This window comes from Narcine bancroftii, chromosome 5, assembly GCF_036971445.1.
Source record: "Narcine bancroftii isolate sNarBan1 chromosome 5, sNarBan1.hap1, whole genome shotgun sequence".
NCBI classification, from domain to species: domain Eukaryota; kingdom Metazoa; phylum Chordata; class Chondrichthyes; order Torpediniformes; family Narcinidae; genus Narcine; species Narcine bancroftii.
Genome location: NC_091473.1, coordinates 195,587,574 through 195,606,689, shown reverse-complemented (window position 1 = coordinate 195,606,689; position 19,116 = coordinate 195,587,574). Strand labels below are relative to the sequence as shown.

At 47.3% G+C, this 19,116-nt stretch overlaps 1 protein-coding gene across 1 annotated transcript in view; it reads left to right on the top strand.

Moving 5' to 3' along the window:
• Positions 1-5,292: 5,292 nt before the first annotated feature.
• Positions 5,293-19,116, top strand: part of mtmr11 (myotubularin related protein 11) — a 36,879-nt gene continuing 23,055 nt past the window's right edge. The window contains 4 exon segments of the mRNA XM_069940592.1: positions 5,293-5,544; positions 6,508-6,597; positions 7,037-7,097; positions 8,650-8,783. Coding sequence (XP_069796693.1) covers positions 5,386-5,544; positions 6,508-6,597; positions 7,037-7,097; positions 8,650-8,783 — 444 coding nt within the window. The 5' untranslated portion in view covers positions 5,293-5,385.

Sequence of the window (19,116 nt, the reverse complement as noted above, 5' to 3'; positions counted from 1 at the left end):
GAGCAAGTTGTTAGTCTGGGTGGATTTTGTGACATATTACAGCATAGTCACTATGGTAACAATAATTCTGTTAAAGAGACAGGCACAAAATTAACTAAAAATCAAAAAACACAAGGTTTTAACCTTTACAAGAAAGATCACAAAAATAAAAGGACATAAATATTCACAAGAGCTGTTATTAGAAGAGTGTTACACTACAGACCAGCAACACTAGAAATTGACCAAGACAATTGCATCTTCAAAACAATAACTATTCATAAAATAAAATCTTACTTAACTCTAAACTTAACCCCACTATGTGCATGTATCTATGTGTGGGTGCATGTATCTCTGTATGTGTGTGTGTGTGTGTGTGTGTGTGTGTGTGTGTGTGTGTGTGTGTGTGTTTGGCCAATCCCAAACCATGACAGTTCAGGCACAATTCTGAAGAGATTATTTTAAAGTTCAGTCTTAGAATTCTTTTTTGTTGAAACTCATTGACTTTAAAACTGTCATTCAAAAGTTCTCAAACTCACAAATTCTTGTAGATTTGCTTTCAGAGGAACATATATTCATACGAATGACTTTTTTCTCAAATTCCCCTCTCTTGCATGGAGGTTTCAGAATTTGTGTTTCACATGATGATTTCACCAACCCAAGCAAGGGTTACGAAGTGACCATTACAAATGGACATGTAGAACTGCCCTCTCTTGACAAAGAGAAAGTCAAAGTGGCTACTGATTCTGTGTTCCTTCCCTGTTAAAGGGAGAACCACATGACAGAAGCTCTCCCATTGAAGGTTTCCACATTTCTCTGACTTCAGATGAAGTTGGATCAATTTTGAAGATGCTCATTTCAAGAGGCGTAATCACCTGATATGACATCACCACTGGCTCTTAAGTTTAAAAACACAACTCATGGCAGTGGTCTCTGACTTATCTCCACGGGTCATGAAGCAAATTGCTTTCTGTTTACACAGGTGTTTTTCCAGCAAACTGGAATCTTTGGTTTCAATGGATTACAATAGTCAATCAAGATTGAACTTCAGTTACATCTTCCAGAGGAATCATGGGAGAAGATTTTTGGACTGGTTAATACCTCTTCAATATGTGTTCATCATTCAAAAAAAAAAAAAAAAAAAAAAAAAAAAAAATATGTGTTCATCATTCTTTGATTCAGTTTAAGCCAGTACATCAGGCTCATTTGTCGAAAGTCAAATCGGCCCGTATTCGAACATTAGTCCAATTTGTGATTGATGTAAATCAAAAGTGGCTTCTCTAACCCATATGTTTTGGTCATGCCCTATGTTGGAGAGGTATTGAATAGATATTTTTTAAGATTTTGTCAGCTATACTGGATATCAGTTTGCAACCTAACCCATTGATGGCTCTTTTCGGACTTATACTTCTAGAAGTGGGACGAGTTCCCACTTCCACATATCAGGTTGTATCCTTTTCTACCTTGTTGGCCAGAAGAACTATCTTATTTAAATGGAAAGATTCTAATCCACCTACTTTGACTCAGGGGCTCTCTCAAAGGATGTCATGTTGAAGTTTGGAGAAAGTTAGGAGTTGTCCATTTGATACTTCTGTTAAATTTGAAGAGACCATAATTTATAAATTATGTTCCCTTCTGGACTATATTTAATTTTATTTCCTTTCTCTTTGTTGGTGAACACCAGATGATTAATTTTTATTAATAAATTCTCATGATAGGCTGTCCAGTTTTTTTTTCTTAGATTAGATGGCTTTTATATAATAAAAATGTATTTTTTTGAAGATTACAGTTTGAGAAGATAAGAAATATTCGTTAATTGTCATATAATGCTACATGTTAATTCATATGATCTCATCTAGTGATTTTTTTCCCCTTCTTGATTGTGTTCTCATGAATCATTTACCTATAAAATGATTACTAAGAAGATTGAAAAAGAAATGGGGATAAAAGATTTCTTTTTGAGCAAACAGGCTTCCAATGAATAATCACCTTTAGGTTTAAGGCACTTTTCACAGCTTTCAACTGGACAATGAAAAGTTTTTTCATCTCCCACTTAATGGAGCCTCTGCATCTATTTGATGTGATGTGTATCTCTCCCCTATACAAACCCACCCAGTGATTTCACTAAGATATATATATAAATATTCTGGGAGAATATTCTCAGCGACACTAGGTATTATTCTATTTAGTAGAATCCTAGCGAAGATTTTGCCTGCAATGGAGAGCAACGTGATTCCCCTGTAGTTTGAGCAGTCTGATTTCTCGCCTTTGTTTTTGTACAGGGTGATGATGGTGGCATCACGAAGATCCTGAGGCAGTTTACCTTGGTCCCAACAAAGCTTGAAAAACTCATGCAGTTTGGCATGCAGAGTTTTGCCGCCAGCCTTCCAGACTTCTGGGGGGATTCCATCCATACCTGCTGCTTTGCCACTTTTCAGTTGTTCGATTGCCTTATATGTCTCATCCAGGGTGGGAACCTCATCCAGCTCTAGCCTTAGGGGCTGTTGAGGGAGCTGGAGCAGGGCGGAATCTTGGACTGAGCGGTTGGTACAGAAAAGAGATTGGAAGTGTTCTGACCATCGGTTGAGGATGGAGATCTTGTCGCTGAGGAGGACTTTGCCGTCTGAGCTGCGCAGCAGGCTTTGGACGGGGTGAGGGGCCGTACACAGCCTTTAGAGCCTCGTAGAAACCCCTGCTGAAGATCCAGCTGCGCTGGGTCACGTCTCCAGAATGGAGGACCATCGCCTTCCCAAGATCGTATTATATGGCGAGCTCTCCACTGGCCACCGTGACAGAGGTGCACCAAAGAAAAGGTACAAGGACTGCCTAAAGAAATCTCTTGGTGCCTGCCACATTGACCACCGCCAGTGGGCTGATAACGCCTCAAACCGTGCATCTTGGCGCCTCACAGTTTGGCGGGCAGCAGCCTCCTTTGAAGAAGACCGCAGAGCCCACCTCACTGACAAAAGGCAAAGGAGGAAAAACCCAACACCCAACCCCAACCAACCAATTTTCCCTTGCAACCGCTGCAATCGTGTCTGCCTGTCCCGCATCGGACTGGTCAGCCACAAACGAGCCTGCAGCTGACGTGGACTTTTTTTACCCCCTCCATAAATCTTCGTCCGCGAAGCCAAGCCAAAGAAAAGAAGAAGATATATAAATATATATATATATAATTGTAAAGATTAATAATAGCATAATTCTGTAACAAGCGAAAGGGTGATGTTTCAGAGGTGCAGACAGGTGGTTTGTGGCTTCAACATGAGGCAGGTTCCTGGTTCTCCCACGCAGCCCAACGCCCAGCACCGAACCCTTGCCCGGTCTGACTAAAGACCTTGTTTCCCTCTTCTCTCCAGACGTCTCCTCTCCCCCTCTCTACCCTGTGTGGCCGCCCAACTGGGAGGGACAAATTCCCCCTCGTCATTCAGTGACCCCCCCCCCCCACGTGTCCCTGCTCTCAGGCACAGTCCGGGGGAATTCCTGCCCAGACAGTTCATGCCAGGTCTGCAGTGAACTGGAAATCACTGTCGTGTGTTGTTCTGATGGCTGGCTCATCCCTTGGCTCCATCCTCACCTACCCCAACATAAACCCTCATTTTCCTGCCTTACCTCAGATTCACCTGAGGACCATTGTGTTTACTGGCCATTGAGTGTAAGCTGTTAAAAGCGTGTTTGTGCGCCTCACTTGTCTCTGAGTGCAATCAGTTGCTTTACAATTTTAATAGCTTAACTTTGAAGCAGGATGGAAGCCCTGCTGAACCAGGCATGTTCTAGGTCAACCCTCTGTTCCCAGAGGCCTTGGAGGAATTTGCCTACTGGCCCTACACCACTGAGGATATCAGGGAAATGACCAGGTCTTGTCAGGTCTGCACGGAGTGCAAACCCCACTTCTTACCACCCCGACAAAGAGCACCTGATAAAGGCATCCCACCCCTTTGAACAAATCAGTGTTGATTTCAAAGGTCCCCTCCCCTCCACCAACGGAAACATGTACTTTCTCCACGTCATTGCCGAGTACTCATATTTTCCCTTTGCCGTCCCCTGCCTAGTCCTGACCACTACCACGGTCATCTGGTACTTGCACTCTATTTTCACCATTTGGGTATCCCAGCTATATCCCTAGTGATCGGGGTTCATCATTTATGAGCGAAGAGCTCTGTCTGTATCTGCTCGTAAGAGGCATTGCCTCAAGCAGGACGACTAACTACAATCCCCGGGGGAATGGACAAGTTGAAAAAGAGAACTTTTATGGAAGGCCTTCCAGACTCTCGCTGGCAAGATGTCCTACCCACGGCGCTCCACTCCATAAGGTTCTTTCTCTGCACAGCGATCAAAGCAACTCTTCACAAGTTTATGCTCACGTTCTAGTCAAAATCCACATTTGGGAATACTCTCCCGGCTTGGCTAATGGCACTGGGGCCAGTCCTGCTGAGAAAGAACGTGAGGAGCAAAGCAGACCCCTCCCCCCCGATCGAGAGGGCGCACCTGCTGCATGCCACCCCAAAATATGCCTACGTGGCATACCCCGACCCCAAAATATGCCTACGTGGCATACCCCGATGGCAGAGGGGAACTCTGTCTCAATCAGACACCCGGCACCCACCAGAACTGAGGGTCCGATGCCTCAAATGAGCCAGGAACTACCGAGTACCCCACCTAGGGCCCCCGGATCACTGCTCGGGAAGTGGTCCAATGCACCCCACGACCTGAGCCAGAGCCCTCAAGACCCACTGACCCTGTACCACAGGGGGTCCAGGAAGCCCAAAGTCGTTCAGTACTGAGGCGCTGGACCAGAATTAACTTGTAAATATTTGTAAAGTATTGTTTCTTTTAATGTGTGGTCTCTGTCTTTCACCCACAGGTTGATCCTCCCTCACCCACCCCAGTATAAGCCCTGGTTTTCCCGCCTTACCTCAGATTCACCTGAGGACTAATACATTGATTGTAAGCTATTAAAAGCGTGTTTGTCCTCCTCTCACGTCTCTGGGTGCAATTAGTTGCTTTCCACAGCCCACTGGAAATAGTGATCCCGCTCCCTTCAATCACCAGCGATTGGGACAGGGGTTCGAAACCCGCACGGTCTGTAAGGAGTTTGTTTATACGCTCTCCCAGTGTCTGCGCGGGAAGAACGTATAAGGAGGTGTAGGTTAATGGGGTGTTACCGTCTCCATTTGAATTGAAAGCCCTTGAAAGGAAGCCAAGCCACGCCTCCTCCCGGGAAGCCCCGCCTCCTTTTGGGAAGCCCCGCCCCTGTGAAACCACGCCTCCTCCCTCTGGGAAGATTCGTTTTCTCGAGAAGCCCCTCCCTCTAGTAGCCCCGCCCTTTGGGAAGCCTCACCTCCTCCCTCAAGGAAGCCCCGCCCTCTAAGAAGCCCCAGCTCCAAATTGGGAAGCCACGCCCCTCCCTCTATGAAGCCCCGCCTCCTCCTCCAACCTCTGGAAAGCCCCGCCTCCTCCTCCTCCAACTGGGAAGCTCCGCCCCTCCCTACTGAAGCGCCGCCGCGGCCGGGACCGGGAGCCGCCGCCATGATCGGGTCGGGCTCCGTCGTGTGGCGACAGGGCAGCTCGGTGAGTGGCGGCCCCGCTCTCCACACCCGGTCATTGCCGTGGCCACCCGGGACCGGATCCCGACACCGGTCACCGCGCGATCCCCGACCCGACTCTGGAAACCCCCCGCCTCTCCCCTCCAACCACACGCCCCCCCCTCCCGCCTCCCTTCCACTCTCCCCCCCGCCTCCCTCTCCTCAACTCCCTCTCCTCAACCCCCTCTCCTCTCCCCCCTCCACCCCCCTCTCTTCCACCCCCCTCTCCTCCACCCCCCTCTCCTCCACCCCCCCTCTCCTCCACCCTCCCCTTCTAACCCTTCCTCAACCCCCTCTCCCCCCTCCTCAACCCCCTCTCCCCCCTCCTCAACCCCCTCTCCCCCCTCCTCAACCCCCTCTCCCCCTCCTCAACCCCCTCTCCCCCCTCCTCAACCCCCTCCCCCCCTCCTCAACCCCCTCCCCCCCCTCCTCAACCCCCTCCCCCCCCTCCTCAACCCCCTCCCCCCTCCTCAACCCCCTCCCCCCTCCTCAACCCCCTCCCCCCTCCTCAACCCCTCCCCCCCCTCCTCAACCCCCTCTCCCCCCTCCTCAACCCCCCCTCCCCCCTCCTCAACCCCTCTCCCCCTCCTCAACCCCCTCTCCCCCCTCCTCAACACTTTCTCCCCCTTCTCTTCCCCACCCTCCCCTCCCTTCTAATTCACTCCCTACATCCATCCCTCCCCTTCCCTCTCCCATACTCTCCAGGGGTGGTGTACATTGCTGCCAGTTGGTGTGAGGGTGTGTGGGATGAGCCTGGAGCAGATCCATGTCTGTTCCGTGTGACTCAGCAGCAAGTTGGGACCACTCTGTTCTTGAGACTTAATAAAACTGAATGGATGCTTTGTTTAGTCTGTGTTGGGTTGGCCTGGGACTAGCTGATCTGCTCCAGAGGGTGTCCACGTAGCCCAAGAGTGTCTCACCAGCTCGCATTTAACGCTTTCTTTACCAGGCACAGAAACTTTCCACGAGGGGTCAGCAGAAGCTCTGGTTGATTCCCCTCTCTTTTAATTCAGGATCACTAGGCAGTGAAGTGGAGCAGGTAATCTGACTGATTCTTCCTCTCTCTAACCCTGGGTCACTGAGCAGTAGCACGGAGCAGGGATTGGCTGATTCCCCGCTCTCTCTTCCCTGGGGTCACTTGGAAATGATGGGGAGTGGGAGACCATGGTTGATTTTCACCCCCCTCTCTCTACGCTGAGTTCATAGGGCAGTGACGCGGAACAGAGAGAAAAGACACAGCAATGACCCTGAACAAAAAAACCGTTTTGATTTTTCATTTTCTGAGTCCAAAGATGAAAATTCCAGATGAGTCCATCGCTAATGAGCAAAGAGAAAGCTACATTGGAAGAGGACATTGCCTATGGTATCAGGGAACATGTAGGTGGGGGCGGGCCTCTCACTGTGTAACACTGGGGTACAGTACTGGTGGGGACAGGTCTGTCACTGTGTAACACTGGGGTTCTGTCCGTCTGTTACAGGAGACGTCGGGGGTGTCTGTGGAGGTGAGCGACAACTTATTGGGCCTGAAGTTGTTTCCTGGTGAGTGGATGCACCTTGGGTCATATTTCCGTGGCTGGGGGATCCCCAACCCACTCCTCCACGCCCCATCGTCCCCCTCCTCCGCCCCCCCTCCTCCGCCCCCCCTCCTCCGCCCCCCCTCCTCCGCCCCCCCTCCTCCGCCCCCCCCTCTCCTCCGCCCCCCCCTCCTCCGCCCCCCCCTCCTCCGCCCCCCCCTCCTCCGCCCCCCCCTCCTCCGCCCCCCCCCTCCTCCGCCCCCCCCCTCCTCCGCCCCCCCCCTCCTCCGCCCCCCCCCTCCTCCGCCCCCCCTCCTCCGCCCCCCCTCCTCCGCCCCCCCTCCTCCGCCCCCCCTCCTCCGCCCCCCTCCTCCGCCCCCCTCCTCCGCCCCCCTCCTCCGCCCCCCCTCCTCCGCCCCCCCTCCTCCGCCCCCCCTCCTCCGCCCCCCCTCCTCCGCCCCCCCTCCTCCGCCCCCCTCCTCCGCCCCCCTCCTCCGCCCCCCTCCTCCGCCCCCCTCCTCCGCCCCCCTCCTCCGCCCCCCTCCTCTGCCCCCCTCCTCCGCCCCCCTCCTCCGCCCCCCTCCTCCGCCCCCCTCCTCCGCCCCCCTCCTCCGCCCCCCTCCTCCGCCCCCCTCCTCCGCCCCCCTCCTCCGCCCCCCTCCTCCGCCCCCCTCCTCCGCCCCCCTCCTCCGCCCCCCTCCTCCGCCCCCCTCCTCCGCCCCCCCTCCTCCGCCCCCCCTCCTCCGCCCCCCCTCCTCCGCCCCCCCTCCTCCGCCCCCCCTCCTCCGCCCCCCTCCTCCGCCCCCCCTCCTCCGCCCCCCCTCCTCCGCCCCCCCTCCTCCGCCCCCCCTCCTCCGCCCCCCCTCCTCCGCCCCCCTCCTCCGCCCCCCTCCTCCGCCCCCCCTCCTCCGCCCCCCCTCCTCCGCCCCCCCTCCTCCGCCCCCCCTCCTCCGCCCCCCCTCCTCCGCCCCCCCTCCTCCGCCCCCCCTCCTCCGCCCCCCCTCCTCCGCCCCCCCTCCTCCGCCCCCCCCTCCTCCGCCCCCCCCTCCTCCGCCCCCCCTCCTCCGCCCCCCTCCTCCGCCCCCCTCCTCCGCCCCCCCTCCTCCGCCCCCCCACCTCCGCCCCCCCACCTCCGACCCCCCCACCTCCGCCCCCCCCCACCTCCGCCCCCCCCACCTCCGCCCCCCCCACCTCCGCCCCCCCCACCTCCGCCCCCCCCACCTCCGCCCCCCCCTCCTCCGCCCCCCCCCCCTCCGCCCCCCTGCTCCTCCGCGCCCCCTTCTTCTCCACCCTTCTCCTTCTCCTCTTCCAACCTCTCCCCTCCTCTCCCTCACAACCTCCTCGTCTCTGCCCCATCTTACCCTGGCCCCTGGAACTCCCACTCCTCCTTCTAACCACTCCAATTTTATCTCAGGGGTTTCATGATGGTGATGTGAGTGGGGTTTGCATATTGAGGTCGGTAACTGTGTCTCTGAGTGTGTGTTGTGTGTTTGTGTCTGCATGTGAGAGAGTGGGTGTGCATGTGAAGGGCCAGATGATACCTGTGGCACTAACTCCTCTCCTGTCTATTCCTCCAGGGGAGAAGGTGATGGGGCAAGTGAGAGCAATGAAGAGAGATCCCCACCACTCACCACCAATCTCTGTCACTGGGATCCTGCTGTGCACCAACTTCCGTGTGGCTTTCATTCCAGCTGGACACAAAGAGGCCCAGGTACAGCAGTGCGTCCATCTCCCATTTCCGAACACACCCTCCTCCCACCTCCCACCCTCAGTCCGAACCCCCCACCCTGCTGTCATAGGCAGCAGTAAGAGGACATCGAGGCTCTGTGCTGTCGGGGATATGGCGGAGGGGGTTGACAATGTGGGAGCTCCCCTGGTGTGTAGTCCCACCCTGGGTCAGAGTAGATCCCCTTCCTTCCCTCCTCATGAGTTGGGTTTTCCCGGGATTGGCAGAGGAAGTTCCTGTTTGTCCAATTCTGATGAAGATGAGAATTTATTGTCATCCACAAATGTGCATGGCACAGAGCACCGACTTTCCTCCCTGCTGTAGCCACACAGCTACACAAGACACACCAACCACAGGAGTGACCATGATACACCGAAACAAAATATGGGTGGCATAGCGCAACACCAGTGCAGAGCCCGCCACCCATGTTTGAACCGGCGTTGTCTGTAAGGAGTTTCTATGTTCTCCCCGTGTCTGCGAGGGTTTCCTCTGGGGGTTCTGGTTTCCTACAACTGTTTAAAACCTACCAGGGGTGTGAGGTCAATTGGCTCGTTTTTAAATTAAACATTAATCACTGTCACAGGCCAATTCAGCCCACAAGTCCATGGCCTTATTTTGTACCCAATTAACTTACACCCCCCCCATATTATTTTGGAGGGTTGGAGGAAACTGGAGGCCCCAAAGGAAACCCACACAGACAGGGAAGAACATACAAACTCCTTACAGACAGCGCGGGATCGCTATGGCTGTAACAGCTTTGAGCTGACCACCACACCACCTGTTCCGTCTTGTACGTTTTAAGTAAAACTTTTTAAATATAAATTAATATTAAAAATGAATATCAGAGTTAGTTAGAACTCTGAAGATCTGTTCTGGGTTCTCCATGTTGATGCAATCGCAAAGAAGGCTCACCAGCAGATATACTTCGTGACGAGTTTGAGATCACTGAAGACACTTCCAAATTTCTGCAGGTGAACCGTGGAGAGTATTCTGACTGGTTGCATCACTGTCTGGTTTGGAGGTACCAAAGCGCAGGACAGGAAAAAAACTCCGGAGAGTTGTTAACTCTGCCAGCGCCATCATGGGACTTCATTCCATCAAGGACATCTACAAAAGGCAGTCTCTCAAGAAAGTATCTTCCACCCAAGCATGTCTTCTTCTCACCACTACCATCAGGAAGTACAAAGGGCCCAGGCCCGAACTATCGTGAGGCAGTGAGAGGGGCCCTCCTGGTCAGGTCCTTCCTGTACAACTGGAACAATCACCCATCATGCACATTGTCTCTGAGATGACTGTGGTGGAGTGGAGTCAGTCATCCATCTCTTTGCAGAATGTAAATTCCCTAAGAGCATGTGGAGAAGGATGCAGGGGTTCTTGTCACGGTCCATCCCCAGCAGCAGTGTGGCAGAGGACCCTCTGAACTATGGGCTGTTCCCGGGGACACACGCAGTCAGATATCCAGAACTGCTGGAAGACCATTTACTCAGTGAGCGGAGCCCTTTGGTCAGCCCGAAACCTGTTGGTCTTTCAGCGGGCAGAGATGTGGGTGAGGGGGTGCTGCCGACTGGCACATTCCAGGCTGCAGGAGTACGGGCTGAGGGACGCGGTGAGCTTTAGTGCCGCCAACGCAAGGGCGCTACAGAGAAGGACCACAGTCCAGAGTCGTCCTGTCACTGGGCATTGAGGGGCTGAGACCAAGGGGAACCCTTCAAACAACAGAGGAGGGAGTAACGACAAGGTGCCAACGTGGTGGTAATGGTGTAAATAGGAATATACATAAACAACGTCCAGTGATGGAAATGCCTCGTTCAGATTTATCGTCAGAGTACATACATGACATCACATACAACCCTGAGATTTCTTTTCCTGTGGACACAGCAGAATTTTTGCATATCAGTAGGGCAAACTGTACTCCAGATAAAGATACTTCGACAAAAGAGAGAAATGTAAACAATCAGACAATGCGAATATAGAAGAAAAAAATCAGTAATAAAGTGCACAAGTCAGAGTCCTTCGATGAGTCCCTGATTGAGTTTGTCGTTGAGGAGTCTGACGTGGAGGGGTAGCAGCTGTTCCTGAACCTGGTGGTGTGAATCTTGTGGCACCGAGACCTCTTTCCTGATGGCAACAGTGAGAACAGAGCATGTGCTGGGTGGTGAGGGTCTTTGATGATTGCTGTTGCTCTCCAACGGCAATGTATCCCTGTAGATGTTCTTGATGGTGGGGAGGGTTTTTCCCGCACGTCAACTACCGTCCACTACCTTTTGCAGGACTTTATGGTCAGGGGCGTTGGTGTCCCCATACCAGACCATGATGCAGGTGGTCAACACACTTTCCACCACACCTCAGTAGAAATTTACCAGTGTTTCCTGACATCAGACTGAACCTTTGCAAACTCCTGAGGAAGTAGAGGCGCTGACGTGCTTTCTTCACAATACCTTTAGTGTGTTGGGTCCAGGAAACATCCTCCAAGATGGTGAAGCCCAAGAACTCCCAACCAAGGTAAAGTCTTTGTATTGAAATTTGGAAGAGTTAATGGAGACAGCAGCCGGGGCAGCTGAAAGCGCTAGCGGGATGTGGGAAATCTGGGACAGCACAATTGTCCCTGCTGACTACACCTGCAAGAGGTGCATCCAGCTGGAGCTCCTATCAAACCGAGTTGGTCAGGGTCACTTTATTGTCATTTCCACACTGAAAACATAAAAACGAAACAGTGTTTTTCTGAAACATGAGACAAGGCCCAGCCAAAAACAATCTCACAAACAAGACTAGCCAAGTCAGCCCATGCACCACCACTCAGTCCAACCACAGAAGCCGCTGCGTATCTACGCGCCTCCATCATGGGCAAACAAAACAAGTGTGAACACCAGACAAAACATACAACCAAGTCCAAACAACTTAACCCGCCCACAAAGCTGCCATAGATCGATGCAGCCATCTTGAGCACGGTTATAGCAAGGACACACCAAACAGACACAAAACCAACCGCAAACTTCACCAAGGTCCCCAACAAACATATAACCTCCCCTCGTTACTGACCAGTGACTACAATACAACAGTCAGTCTGGCCAGACCACAGGCTTGATGCCACAACACCAGCAGTCAAGATCTTAAACAACCACTTACTTCCAAAACAGCCACACATCCAGTTAATTGGCCCCAGAGTTCCACAGAGTTCAGTGACTTTGCACCATTGTCCAGAAGGGGACCCCCCCCACACTGTGTCCATGGCCACCAACGTCGCCACTGACACCGTTCTCCAACGTGCCTGCTGCAACCAGTAGTCCCGTCGTCTACCCAGCCAACCTCACCATCGCACTCCTCCATTGGTCTGCACGATGTTCTCCAGTCCTCACACCCACAGCTCTCTGTGAGAGCCTGCGTGGAAGTCCTGACTCCCATCCCTCCGAGGTCCAAAACTGGTCATTCTGCCACCGCTTCCTGAACTCTCCCAACCACACCTCACACTACATCCATTCCCTTGGCCATCGATGCTACTCGACACTGAGGGCCCCGCTTCCGCAGTGGCGGGCCAGTTCAATAGCAGTACCATGAACCTCTCATAGATGTATCCTGGTGCTGTTGAATTCTAAACATTCCTCAACGCACCAATTATCCAATCCTGTTTGTTGATTGTGCACGGCTCTCAACTTAACCTAGAACATGCATTCGTCTGGGGACACTCACACCGCCGCCATCTTGGACCAATATCTGAGTTAGGGAGCTGGATGAACTCTGGATCAGAGTTAGTGATAGAGAGGAGCTTCAGGGGGACAGTAACCGCCCCCCCCCCCCCCAATGTCAGGAGGCAGGTAACAGGGTGACAGTATAGAGTTTCCCTGTGGCCGTTCCCCTCAACAACAAGTACAGTTTTGGACACTGTTGGAAGGGGGATCGATCTACCAGGGACCAGTCATGGTGGTCAAGTCTCTGACACAGAGGCCGGACCCTCGCCTCAGAAGGGAAGGGGGGGAGAAGAGGAGAGCTATGGTATTTGGAGACTTGTTGGTTAGGCAAATGGATAGGAGGTTCTATGAGTGAGATCAGGGCTCCTGGTTGGTATGTTGCCTCCAGGTGCCAAGGTCAGGGATGTCTCTGATCAAGTTCACAGCATTCTGGAGGGGGAGGGCGAGGGCAAGGAGCCAGATGTTGTGTCCACTTGGGGCCCAATGACAGATAAAAGTGGGGATGAGCTCCTGAAGGAAGAGTATATGGAGGTAGGGAAGGTTAAAAAGCAGGACCTCAAGGGTGGGCATCTCGGGACTGCTGCCTGCTGCCATGCGCCAGAGAGGGTAGGAACAGGAAGATGAGGCGGATGAATGCCCGGCTAAAGGGTTGGGGCAGGGGCTCACATTTATGGATCATAGGGAACTTCTCGAGAAGGTCTGACCTGTACAAAAGGGACGGGCTGCACTTGAACTGGAAGTGGACCAATATTCAGGTGGGCAGGTTTGCTGGAGCTGTGGGGAAGGGTTTAAACTAGTTTGGCAGGGGGAGGTGGGAATCAGAATGAGAGGGCAGAGACTAGAGTAGAACCACAAAGACATGTTGGTGAGGAAGGATGGACATAAATGCAACCAGTTAGAGGGGTTGAAAGGTATTTATTTCAACACTTGGAGTATTAGAGCTTGGATTGGCTGGAAGATGGGCAGGATCGGCTGATGCAGGTCCTGGAGTTTAGGTGTTTTAAAAGGAGTAGGATGGGAGGTAAGGGATGGGGGGGGGGGGTGGGTAGGATTACTGGTCAAGGATAGTATCACAGCTATAGAAAGGGAGGAGACTGCAGAGGGGGTGTATTGAGTCGGTGTGGGTGGAAGTCAGAAATAGGAAGGGAGCTATCACCGTGCTGGGAGTCGTCTATAGGCCCCCCAAATAGCCTTCAGGACCCTGAGGAGCAGATAAGCAGGCAGATTTTGGAATGGTGTGGGAAATACAGGGTCATAGTTTTCTATCTATTTATTTATTTATTTTCACACCATAAACCACACTGACCATGATACATACATTTTCCTTTTCAAATATATACAGTGTCATTTTCTCCCCCCCTCCCATCTCACCCTCCCTACCTCCCCCACCCCATCCATTTAAAGTACAAAATCTAATATACATTAAACCAGTCAAACAATGTTGTCATTCAATAAAAATAAACAAGAAATTCCACTGAGTCAATTCTTTTCATTTCCTTCTCCTTTCATTAATTTAGGTAGTGAATATCCCCGGAAAGTTTTCTCTATTGTGTTTCATGTAAGGCTCCCATATTTGTTCAAATATTTCAATATTATTTCTTAAACTATATGTTATTTTTTGTAATGGAATACATTTATTCATTTCTATATACCATTGTTGTATTTTCAAATTATCTTCCAGTTTCCAGGTTGACATAATACATTTTTTTGCTACGGCTAGAGCTATCTTAACAAATCTTTTTTGTGCACCATCCAAATCAATTCCAAATTCTTTGTTTTTTATGTTACTTAGGAGGAAGATCTCTGGGTTTTTTGGTATATTGTTTTCTGTAATTTTATTTAATATCTGGTTTAGATCTTCTCAAAATTTTTCTACTTTCTCACATGTCCAGATTGCATGAATTGTTGTTCCCATTTCTTTTTTTACAACAAAAACATCTGTCAGATACTGTTGGGTGCCATTTATTTAACTTTTGAGGTATAATGTATAACCTGTGTATCCAGTTATATTGTATCATACGTAACCTCGTATTGTATTTCTCATCGTTCCAGAGCATAACTTCTCCCATGTTTCCTTCTTTATCTTTATATTTAAATCTTGTTCCCATTTTTGTTTAGTTTTACCATTTGTTTCCTCATTCTCCTTTTATTGCAGTTTAATATACATGTTTGTTATAAATTTTTGATTATCATTGTATCTGTTATCACATATTCAAAGTTACTTCCCTCTGGTAACCTCAAGACTGCTTCCTAATTTGTCCTTCAAGTAGGATTTCAGTTGGTAGTATGCCAACACTGTATCTTGAGTTATATTATATTTATCCTTCATTTGTTCAAAGGATGATAATCTATTTCCTGAAAAACAATTTTCTATTCTTTTGATCCCTTTTTTCTACCATTCTCTAAAGGAAAGGTTATCTATTGTAAAAGGGAGTAACTGATTTTGCGTCAATATTAGTTTTGGTCATTGGTAATTTATTTTATTCCTTTCTACATGAATCTTCTTCCAAATATTGAGTAGATGATCTAATACTGGAGAACTCCTACGTGGTACTAATATTTCATCCCATTAATATAATATGTGTTCAGGTATCTTTTCCTCTATTTTATTTAGTTCTAATCTAGTCCGATCTGGCTTTTCCCTTGTTTGGTAAAAATCTGATAGGTATCTTAATTGTGCGGCTCTATAATAATTTTTAAAGTTTGGCAGTTGTAAGCCTCCTTGTTTATATCATTCTGTTAATTTATCTAGTGCTATCCTCGGTTTCCCCCCTTTCCATAAAAATTTCCTTATTATTTTCTTTAACTCCTTGAAGAATTTCTCTGTGAAGTGTATTGGCAATGCCTGAAATAGGTATTGTATCCTTGGGAAAATGTTCATTTTAATACAGTTTATCCTTCCTATTAGTGTTAATGGTAAATCTTTCCAATGCTCTAAATCGCCCTGTAATTTTTTCATTAGTGGATAATAATTGAGTTTATATAGATGGCCGAGATTTTTATTTATTTGTATACCTAGGTATCTTATTGCTTGCATTTGCCATCTGAATGGTGATTCCTTCTTAAATTTTGAGAGATCCGCATTATTCATTGGCATTGCTTCACTTTTATTTACATTAATCTTGTAACCCGACACTTCTCCATATTCCTTCAATTTCTTATATAATTCTTTTATTGATAGTTCTGGTTCTGTTAAGTATACTATAACATCATCCGCAAATAAACTGATTTTATATTCCTTGTCTTTTATTTTTATCCCTTTTATATTATTTTCTGTTCTTATCAATTCTGCTAGTGGTTCTATAGCTAACGCGAACAATAAGGGTGATAGTGGGCATCCCTGCCTTGTTGACCTGCTTAAGTTAAATTGCTTTGATATATATCCATTTACTGTCACTTTCGCCAATGGCCCCTTATATAATGCTTTAATCCAATTAATATACTTCTCTGGTAAACTGAATTTTTGCAATACTTTGAATAAATAATTACATTCTACTCTGTCAAAGGCCTTCTCTGCGTCTAAAGCAACTGCTACTGTTGGCGCTTTACTCCCTTCTACTGCATGAATTAAGTTAATAAATTTACAAATATTGTCTGTTGTGCGTCTTTTTTTAATAAATCCAGTTTGGTCTAGATTTACCATTTTAGGTACATACTCTGCTAATCTGTTTGCTAATAGTTTAGCTATTATCTTATAATCTGTGTTAAGTAATGATATTGGTCTATATGAAGCTGGTGCGAGTGGATCTTTCCCTTGCTTTAGTGTTACTGTAATTATTGCTGTTTTACATGAATCTGGTAAGCTTTGTGTTTTATCAATCTGCTTGATTACTTCCAGGAGGGGAGGAATTAATAAATCTTTAAATGTTTTATAGAATTCTATTGGGAATCCATCCTCTCCTGGTGTTTTATTATTTGGTAATTTTTAAATTATCTCTTGTATTTCTACTATTTCAAATGGTTCTGTTAATTTATTTTGTTCCTCTATTTGTAATTTTGGTAGTTCAATTTTAGTTAAAAATTCATCTATTTTGTCTTCTTTCCCTTCGTTTTCAGTTTGGTATAATTATTCATAGAATTCTCCAAAGTTTTCATTGATCTCCGTTGGATTATATGTGATTTCAAAGTACATTTTAATTTGTCTTTCAATTAATTCTCTAAAATCCTGCCTTTTAAGTAGCATGGAGTTTAATCTCCATCTATACATTCTTGGAGGGATGTCCTCTAACACTATTGTCAATATCAAGGGTGAATGGTCCGATAATATTCTAGCTTTATATTCTGTTTTTCTTACTCTATCTTACATAATACGAGCTGATAACAAAATTAGGTCTATTCTTGAGTATGTTTTATGTCTACCCGAATAATATGAATATTCCTTTTCCTTTGGATGTTATTTCCTCCATATATCCAAAAGTTGCATTTCTTCCATCGATTTAATTATAAATTTGGTTACTTTGTTCTTTCTGTTAATTTTTTTCCCAGTTTTGTCCATATTTGAATCCAAATTAAGGTTGAAATCCCCTCCTATTAATATGTTCCCTTGTGTATCTGCTATCTTCAAAAAAATATCTTGCATAAACTTTTTATCTTCTTCGTTAGGTGAATATACATTGAGTAGATTCCAAAACTCTGAATATATCTGACATTTTATCATTACATATCTCCCTGCTGGATCTATTATTTCCTCTTCTATTTTAATTGGTACATTTTTACTGATAAATATAGCTACTCCTCTTGCTTTTGAATTATACAACGCTGCTGTTACATGTCCTACCCAATCTCTCTTTAATTTCTTGTGCTCCATTTCAGTTAAATGTGTTTCTTGCACAAATGCTATATCAATTTTTTCTTTTTTCAGTAAATTTAGCAGTTTCTTCCTTTTGGTTTGGTTATGTATTCCGTTAATATTTAAAGTCATATAGTTCAATGTAGCCATTTCATACTTTGTTTATCTTCCCTTTCCGTTTCCTCATCATCACCTTTCCTTCTTATCCATTTCTGCTTTCTTGTTTTGAACACTTTATAAGACAACATTTCTAAAACATCAAACATTTTCCTTATTCTCCTATTTAAAACTTCTTTAACCCCATTCTCCCCTCCCCCTCCTGAGATGCCCTTTATCCCTTGTCGGGCAACCACATCTCATCTCCATTTGGATTTGCGAATTCACTCGCAAACGTCAACTGATTTTGCAGTGACCGTAACTCCTCCCCACCCAGCCCCCCCCGGGAAAAGATTTCAATTTTCATATGTAACAAAGGTCACTTTTTTAATTCCCTCCTTATTCCCTCTATTCCCTTTCCCTCCCTTATTAATTCTTATCTATACTCTATATATTTTCCTCTAAATACGGATACATTCATGTATACATACACATCTATATATATATATATATATATATATACACACACATATACCCATATACACACATACATATAATTTGTGGTCATTTTTACTCTCATTACATGTCTTCATCTCTCTGCTTGTTTTGTCGTTTTTCTGCAAATTTTCTTGCTTCCTCTGGATCCGAGAATAGTCTGTTTTGTTGCCCTGGAATAACTATTTTAAGTTCTGCTGGGTACTTTAACATAAATTTATATCCTTTTTTCCATAAGATTGTTTTTGCTGTATTGAACTCCTTCCTCTTCTTCAGGAGTTCAAAACTTATGTCTGGATAGAAAAAATTTTTTTGACCTTTATATTCTAGTGGCTTTTTTTCTTCTCTTATTTTCTTCATTGCTTTCTCCAATATATTTTCTCTTGTATATCTTAAGAATTTTACTAAAATGGATCTTGGTTTTTGCTGCGGTTGTGGTTTGGGGCTAGTGTTCTATGTGCCCTCTCTATTTCCATTTCTTCCTGTAATTCTGGTCTTCCCAGGACCCTGGGGATCCAATCTTTTATAAAATCTCTCATATTCTTGCCTTCTTCATCTTCCTTAAGGCCCACTATCTTTATATTATTTCTTCTATTATAGTTTTCCATTATATCTATCTTTTGAGCTAACAGCTCATGTGCCTCTTTAACTTTTTTATTGGATTCTTCTGATTTCTCTTTTAAGTCCTCTACTTCCATTTCTACAACTATTTCTCGTTCTTCCATATTTTCCACTCTTTTTCCTATCTCTGACATGATCATTTCTATTTTATTCATTTTTTCTTCTGCATTCTTAATTCTTCTTTTTATCTCATTAAATTCTTGTAATTGCCATTCTTTCACTGCTTCCATATATTCTTTAAAAAAAGATATATCCATTGTCTTGCCTTTCTCTTCTTCTTCCATTTCTTTCTGTTCTTCTTCTTCTTCCTCTGGATTGTCCATCTATTGTTTCCTTGTTTTCTTTTTACCCTCTTCATTCTTGTTGTCATTATTTTCCATGTTCTGCACCTGCTGCTGTGTTGCAGGGTCTCTCTCAGCTGTGGAGATCGACTCCGCAGCTGTTCCCCCCCTCCCGTCAGTGTGGTTTTTTTCATGCGCGGTTGTGCACTTTTACTCAGCTCTGTGAGCCATTTTTGTAGTCCCGAGCCCGGGACTTCCACTGACCTGAGGGAGCGGGCTTCTTTCTCCACGGCGGGCCTCCTCGGACAGGTAAGGCCTTCACCTTCTTATTCCGACGTTCTTTCTTCTTC